This window comes from Trematomus bernacchii, unplaced genomic scaffold, assembly GCF_902827165.1.
Source record: "Trematomus bernacchii unplaced genomic scaffold, fTreBer1.1, whole genome shotgun sequence".
NCBI lineage: Eukaryota > Metazoa > Chordata > Actinopteri > Perciformes > Nototheniidae > Trematomus > Trematomus bernacchii.
In genome coordinates, this window is record NW_022987648.1 from 3966313 (window position 1) to 3974452 (window position 8140).

Sequence of the window (8140 nt, forward strand, 5' to 3'; positions counted from 1 at the left end):
TTTTGACACACAGAACAATGGGGGCTATCCACCCTTATCCACAATGTAAAGTAATTCACACAGCCTCTTCTGTGAGGAGCAGCACTGCTGCAGCAGGTTCAGCTTTCAGAACAAAGTAACAAAAAACTAATATGGCATTCATTTTTTTAAATGTGTAGTAATAGATTTATTTATTTTTCTTCTCAAGAGAGTACCAGAATGTGTATTTTATGTTAGTATTTAAAAAATTCTCCTGGGGGAGAAATCCCCCCAGACCCCCCCTGCAGGGGTCAACTCTTTCACCTGTGGGGAAATTGCAGGATTGGCTCCAGGTCGCCCTTTTTATTTACTACAAGACAAATGTGCCTTTTTATTTCATACAGTTCAATTTGGATTGAGACAGGGAAATAATCTAAACCTCACGCGTGGCGTTTCACTGTCGGGGGGAGCGTGTATGTAATTACATTGCAAATACTGATTTGAGCCCCACCACTGTATGGGTTAGCCCTACCATAGATTACCCAACAAAAATACTCTGGAGCGCATGCGCAGATCTAAGATCCAGTAGAAATGATAAAAAAGTAAAAGTCTGCTGCTTATTGTTCTACTAGGCCAAAATAGAGTCAAAGAGTATATGAGAGTGAGAGTGTGTTAATTAATATATTTGGCAGTTTGGAGTAAGTCTGTAGATTTGTTTGTGTGTGTGTGTTTCATGTATAGGCCTCTCACGATAATTAATATTGTTGGATACATTTTCCCGGAAATTATTGCGATAAACGATAATATTGTCGGCACCGTTGTATGACCATTTTAGACCACTGACATAATGATAATATATAATAATAATTCAAGTACATCCTTTCAAACTGCTAGTCACATCCTCATGTACTGTAAATGGCAATTTATCGAGGTCAGAAAAGTTATCGAGTTCATTTTTATTTATCGTACGATAAGTCAATTAATTGCTTATCACGACAGGCACACAATAAAACAGTGGAAACAAACATGTCTGACTTTCATTAGTGAATGAAACTTTGTGCCCTTTATAGTCTGTGTCCATTATTGTGTATTTGTATATATTGTATATATATCCTATATATATGCTAAGGTCCCGCTGCTGACACGATAGCAGTCATTTCGTGCGCATATGTGTAATTAAACCGAATTAAACCCATGATATCAAAATCTCACTCCAGCCAGGTACCCAAAGTTGGCAACCCTGTCCTAAAAGAAGAAAATAAATGTGACAGCAATACTTACAATGACATTTATATTACAGATAATATACAACATTTAGGTACTTGTTCTTTACTTGAGTATGTTCACATTATACTACTTTTATTCCATTACATTTTGTAGGCAAGTATACTTATTACCTCAGTAAATTGATCTGACAGCTTTAGTGACTTTGCTGATTTTGGTTATTAATGAAAAATCTAAATCAACTAATACACTATAAATTATTATCTGTTAAGATACTCAATAGTACAGTAAAAAGAGTATCTCAAATTCACCCTATCTTTACCAAATGCAACATTAAAATGATGAACACATTTATGCGTCAATAATTCATATTAAGTCTTTTTAAATAATAATAAAATACAATCATTTAATATATGTGTTGTTTAAATGTTCCTCCCTGCATAATGAGCACTTTTACATTTGGAACTATATTTAGATAATAAGATATTTTATTTTACTTAAGTACAATTTTTAATGCAGGACATTTACTTGTAACAACGTATTTTTATACTGTAGTAATGCTACTTTTTCTTCGGTAAATCATCTGAATACTTCTTCCACCGCTGGTATTGTGAAATTGGAAAGATATGTCATTTTTTGCAATCTTTGTCATGTGGAATTGTGAGAATCCCCAGTATTGCCATCAGTAATTGAAGGCAGCTGCAGTGAGGGGGAGGAGCCTGTGAAGATGGATCACTCACTGTGGCTCAGCTGGAGTCAGTACAGAGTCAGTACAGTCACACAGGTGAGCAGCACGTCTCTGGAGTCACATGACAGCACTTACTGTAGATCTGAGACTGAGAGTGCTTTTGCTGTCACAGCTTGGACTTTGAACAACTTTAAACAACATTTTAATTTGATTATTTTATGGTTGGAGAATTATGTTTAAGACCTTGTACATGTGGCCTGTACATTTTTACATTTTACTACATTACATTAAAATACTTTTAAAGAGCCAGTTTGTCTAAATGGCATAGATGTCATTGACGTTGGATTAAAAAAGGTTCATTTTAATTACAACATTTTAAAGAAATGCTTATATTCTCCAAATGTTCACTTCTAGTAAATACACAACATTGGAGCTAAGTTAACACATTAATATGTTTATTGATTTGGATAACAAAACTCACATTCACATCAAACCATTCATTATTACAGCACTTTTTTTTTTCTTTTTTTTAATGAAAAATAAACATAATTTCAGAAGGCATATTTCCCAACATAGTGGTAAATAGGAAATACAACATACTACATTATTGATATATTATTATTTTACATCCATGGAAATGTGTATTCATAGTTTTTTCTCATTGCACATTTATACAGAGGACTCATAAATTAGCAAATATGTCTCAGAATTATATCAGCATTCCAGTATACTCCTGTTGTTCAATCTTGGAAGGATATGTTAAACCATAAAAATGACTTAGAGCTTACATGTTTCAAAATTCCGCTGTGCCCCATTACCCCTACTGTACTTCTATCTAGAAATGAAAACACAACAGGAGTTTGCGTTGGGGTCCCAGTTCCAAACATGGTTTGTAGTTACCACTGATTTCACCAGCTATCAGAATCAAGTATTAAAAAAAACATACATAACTATCTTTCAAACAAAAAAGCAGTAGGCTCTTTTAGTAGGTTTTAGGACGTGGAAAGGTTGTCTCACAGCAGTGTTCATAATTCTCCTCATCTTGACACAATAATGTGTCTTATCAGATCAATTATGAATGTCACACACATTTAATTCCATCATTAAAAAAAACGACTGTAGCTAAATATCTACAATTGATCAAGGAACATGTGCATAACATGCGTTCCAAAGAATGTAAGTGGTTGCACATGTTAATATATGAATAAATTAATGTAAAGGAAGGCATCTCAATACAAGACATAATATGATACAGTGTGAGAGTCAGTTATTTGCCATACTAGGGAAGACGTTTGGGAACCCGTGTTCTTGTGAAGTATTTTCCAAAGTCAAACAGAACGGCACGTGTAGTGCACACCTCCGGCCTGCAGAGTTCACTGTGTGCTCACAGTGTGGAGTTCAGATGTCTTCAGAGGGTCTGTGGCCCTGAGTGGTTTTACTGAAAGTCCAATGTCTGGGATTAGCAGGTTCTGTAAACTCACAGCTGGGTGGCGTTCTTTACGTCCCTATTCTTCTCTTCGCTCTTGCTAATGTCGTCAAACTCAAAGCCACCATTTTCCACAGCATATATGTTCTTTTTTGCTGATTCACCGTCACCAGCTTCCAGGGCTGGAGACTCACTGTCGGCATCATCTGAGCCAGGTTTTCGATACTTCTTATACAACTGGTAGCCTGAATAGGGAAAAAACATGGGTTCAGAAACACTGAGTGGTCATCTTGAGGCTTTTTTAAAAAAGCTTTGGTTGCGGTCGAATAGTCCAAAAATCAGCTCCTTAGTTCTAACCCTATCGTCTATCCCTTGACCTCTGAGTGAAACGTCACAGGGTGGCAGCCCAAGGGATAGTGGATAGGAGAATTCAAAAGGTACTTTAGAGAATCCGACTGCACTTTCACTATCCGACGTGTTTATGATGCGCCAGCGGACGTCATAAATGTGCGTCTGCTGCTGTGGGGAAACTATGGAAACTACAGTTTTCTATACAGCGGACTACAACATGGATGTTTAATAAGAACGAGGGACTACTGTAAACTCATCTAGAGACTCTGCACCGTGCTCTGATGCTGTTGTTTTATGCTTTATGAACGGGGACAACAGAGAAACATATTCTTCATGACCAAAGTTGGAATTGAAATAAAAAAGGAAAGTGAAACTCATGCTCGTCACCCTCTCCCTCCGGTCCACATTAATACAAATGATCCCAATAGCCTACGTATGATTGTATGAAAAGATCTTAAAATCAATACAAATGTATTTATTATAAACGTTAGTCCTTAACATCTATCACTGTGTATATCACCATTCAAACATCTTTTAAAAGTTGAACAAACCCCACACAGCTCAGTAAACACTGAAATGTTGACTTTATTTGATCATTTCAGTAAAAACTAACATTCATATTTCTCTTTTCGATTATTATACTGATGGACGTTCAAAAACAAAGCACTTTGGCAACTTACCACATACGTTTTAAAATGCTTAATAAGCACCGTAACTTTCATGATATCATTTCTCCGTCATAATCGGTTGTTTCCGTGAACGGCCGACTGTTGTGTGACGGCAATGCAAATGCCGCGGCCGCAAGGCATTGTGGTGCAGCATTTTCTCCTCTCCTTTAGGTTAGGGAGGTCCAGTGGTTCCTAAGCTAAAGGAGGTTATAAAGGAAGTTTGAAACCTCCTTTCCTTTCATTTAGAGAATTCGAACGGCACTTATCATGGCTGCCACTGAGGGACTTCCGGGTCATTTCACTCCGTTAGGAAGGTTCCTAAGCTAAATGGACTATTCGACCGCAACCATAGAAATGTTTTGGGCTTCAGTGAATGATTTTATTTTCCAACATTTGTCCTGACAATGATAGATTATCCTTTTTTTGTTCTGCAAATGATCTCTTTAAACCAGGAACAATGCAATGAAAGAAGGCAGAGGTCAACACACACAAGCTGATTTGTGTGTTATGCTGCAAGCAAAGTGTGGTCAGACAAATGTCTAATGAATTACTGTACAGCTTTCTGGTTGTTTGTTTTTACTTCAGCAGCACAAAAAATGACACCACCTGAAAGCGATTGGAAAGTCGCCTGTTAACACTTTAACTTTGATAACATTCCTTGATCTCAGTCCAGCCAATCACCTTTCCTTGCCGTTGTATTTAATGTGGTTGATGCAAGAGGAGCCAAGACAACATTCAACATGGCATCATGCAGCCTGTGTGGGAGAAGCGTTTTGAGCACAGTTTCTGTCAGAACATGGGAAGTGACAAACCGTCACGCACAGTTCACCTTACAGCGTCTCTGTTTGGATCAGCCATGAAAACGTTTGAACTCAGACGTGGTTGAAACCTGTACAAAGTCCTTTTTTTCTCGTAAAACCTGCCAGTAAAACCCATAAAGGCTTTGTTTAACGTTGTTGCCTTATGGAGGAGACAGACAGCTTTGTTCACCTTCATTATTTTGGTGGTAGAAGACCAACCACAACTCCATGACCATCCCGTTTTCTAGAAAATGCTAGTGTGGTTACCATCCTTTACTAAGTAAGTAAGTATCTGCCTGCTAAACTCTCACCTCCAACGGATATGACGGACACCAGCAACTGGAAGATGCTGTAGATGAGGGGGAATGAAAACATGACCTCCAGCTCAGCAGGGCTGAAGGACAGCTGGACGATGGTGCTGCACAGCTGGGAGTTCTGAAGACCCGTCTCCAACCCGATGGTTCGACACCTGAAGAGAGCAGGCAATGATCAACGACCTTGTACATTTGTTTTTGTCTATGGATAGATGATTAATACAACTGAATATGACTTTATCCCAATCCAGAAGCTTTGTGTAACAAATGCAAACATCGCTGTCCCCCTACCTGTGCCAGGGTTGCCCCGCAAAGCGAGCAAAGAAGAACCCCAAGCTGAAACCAATGAAGGGGTAGATAGTTCCAATAATCCATAAGGATGGATCAATGTCCCAGGAGGACTGGTAGAGAATTCCTCCAACCACAGCTATGATGAGAATAAGAGCAAAGCCTGCAAAGGACCCCACCTGCGCACAGCAGACACACAGACAGTACATGACATTTCATTGGATGAAGACTTACATGGAAATGGAAAGTCAAATATCCTAATCAAATAGCAGACAATATTTCACGTTTCTTACCTTAAGGATTTTTTTTGCATAGTGGGGCCACTTCCGTTTAACAAGCATTCCCAGACCGGTTGGGACAAGAAGGGAAACTAGAGTGATACCTGAGGATACAACGATTTCACAACATTATTTTAATAAACCTGTACAGTGCACATGGGTTAGCAATCAACTAAGAGTTTCTTCCTTACCAATACTTTCGTATGGGATCTGGATGCTTCCTGTGGAGGTCCAGGTGGCGGTGTATATGAGCAGACAGAGAGGCATCATCCCCAAGGCCAGGATGGAGGAGCAGGCGGTCATACTGACACTGAAGAGGGGAGAATGCTGTCAGGGTCTGCTTCTTTAATAACATGGAGATTATAAGCATGGAATAAATTGAGTCATGATCAACTCATATCTCACTATGGGATTTGCTCATTGGGTCCATGATGGCCCAGTCATTCTTCCATACTGTTCACAGTATGTTGAGGACACATAAAGGGGCCCTGAGAATGATTTCTAAATGTACGGTAGCAATGTACACTGTAAACTGAAACGTTGACTTGATTTACATGTCAGCAAATTACACAGATTGATTTAGGTTATTTGAAGGCAATAATATTCAGTTTAAATAAAATGATTAGGTTCAACGTAATATTATTGCTTTCAACTAACTAATACAATTATCAGTTGACATAACAAATGTAAATAAACTCAACGTTTTAGTTTTTTCAGTGTGAAAAGATTTTCATTATCAATTAATCTGCTGATTATTGTCTCGATTTATCGTTTTGTTAATGAAATGAAAACCTCAGGTCCATGTCTCCATCCAGCCAGTAGCAGATGACGTTGGAGCCGGAGCCCCCGGGACAGCAGCCCATGATGATGATGACGATGGCCTGCACAGGCAGCACGTTGAAGGCCATGGATAAGGCGAAGGCTGTGAAAGGCATGATGCCAAACTGGCAGAGGAAGCCGATTAAGATGCCCCAGGGTCTCTTGATGTGGCCCCACAGCTTGGAGGCGTCCACAGTGCAGCCCATGGAGAACATGACCATGGCGAGCATCGCGGTGAGCGTGATGCTCATCGCCAGGCTCAGCTGCTCATTGAAGCTATCGAGAGGAACGAGGCAGTTTGCCCCTGAACACACCACGGCCAGAGGCTCGCAGCCGGTGGGCGCTGCAGTTTTTAATACGGACATTGTGGACAATGCACGGCAGCACAAGAAGATAATCAGTGGCTCCCAATCTGAAAATAGAAAACTAGCTTGTAACTCTTAGAATCCACAAGACTTCTTCAGTTTCTCCGTCTCCAATATCCAAGAAGATGGTGGCTTCAGTGACGAGAGCTCTCTGCTCTTTATACCCCGCTGCAGCCAAATAGTTGGGAGGGAAAATCAGCTGAAACTAAATAAAAAATTAACCAATACTTCGTGTTTTTATGGGGTCAGTGTTCAGTAGCCCATGCATATAAAAAGAGAATCATTCTGAAATGTGAAATGTCATTGCAACACAGTTCCAACTTTGACTGCCCTTTGCCCTCTGTAAACTTTATTGGGCAGCTATGCAGCATCATCACGCTGCGGTGCCAGTAAGAGGGAAGATGCGGTTTCAGAGACACGACACACCCTGAGGCACAAGCTATTCCTCCCATAGGATCTATAACACAGACCCAGCTTAGCCTCTTTAATCTAAATATATTTTAAAAGATTTTCTGACATTGTTTCATGGGAAAATGGTCTCAGATGTCAAATTTAGTTAAATCCAGTGGTTCAAGAATGACTCAGATATATGACTTTACTAAAAGTAGCAATACTAAATTATAAAACAAAATATATAAAAGCTAATGTACCAGAAGTAGAAGTACTCGTTATGCGTAATTGCTCATTTCAGAATTGCATATATTTATTTAATGGGTTATGATTATTAATGCATTCATGTGTTTACAGCTGGTCAATGTAGAGCTCATTTTAATTACTTCATATACTGATGCTGGATCTTAAATTATAATTATACGTCAAAGGTTATTTAATAATTGATTTATGTTCTGTATTAGCTAATCATTTAAATACAAAAAATTAGTTGTATGAGCTGTCAAATAAATATAGTGGAGCAAAAAGAACAATATTAGCTTCCAAAATGTAGTGAAGTAGAATGATAAAG

General features: G+C 38.9%; 1 protein-coding gene across 1 annotated transcript; it reads right to left on the reverse strand.

Annotated features, from left to right (window-relative positions):
- Positions 1 to 2343: 2343 nt before the first annotated feature.
- Positions 2344 to 7315, reverse strand: slc10a2 (solute carrier family 10 member 2). The gene is made up of 6 exons (XM_034134163.1): positions 6788 to 7315; positions 6187 to 6305; positions 6011 to 6099; positions 5721 to 5896; positions 5427 to 5584; positions 2344 to 3541 (listed from the first exon to the last, which is right to left on the reverse strand). The coding sequence occupies exons 1-6, from the start codon at positions 7177 to 7179 to the stop codon at positions 3348 to 3350; spliced, it is 1128 nt and encodes a 375-aa protein (XP_033990054.1). The 5' UTR covers positions 7180 to 7315; the 3' UTR covers positions 2344 to 3347.
- Between the last annotated feature and the right edge of the window lie 825 nt (positions 7316 to 8140).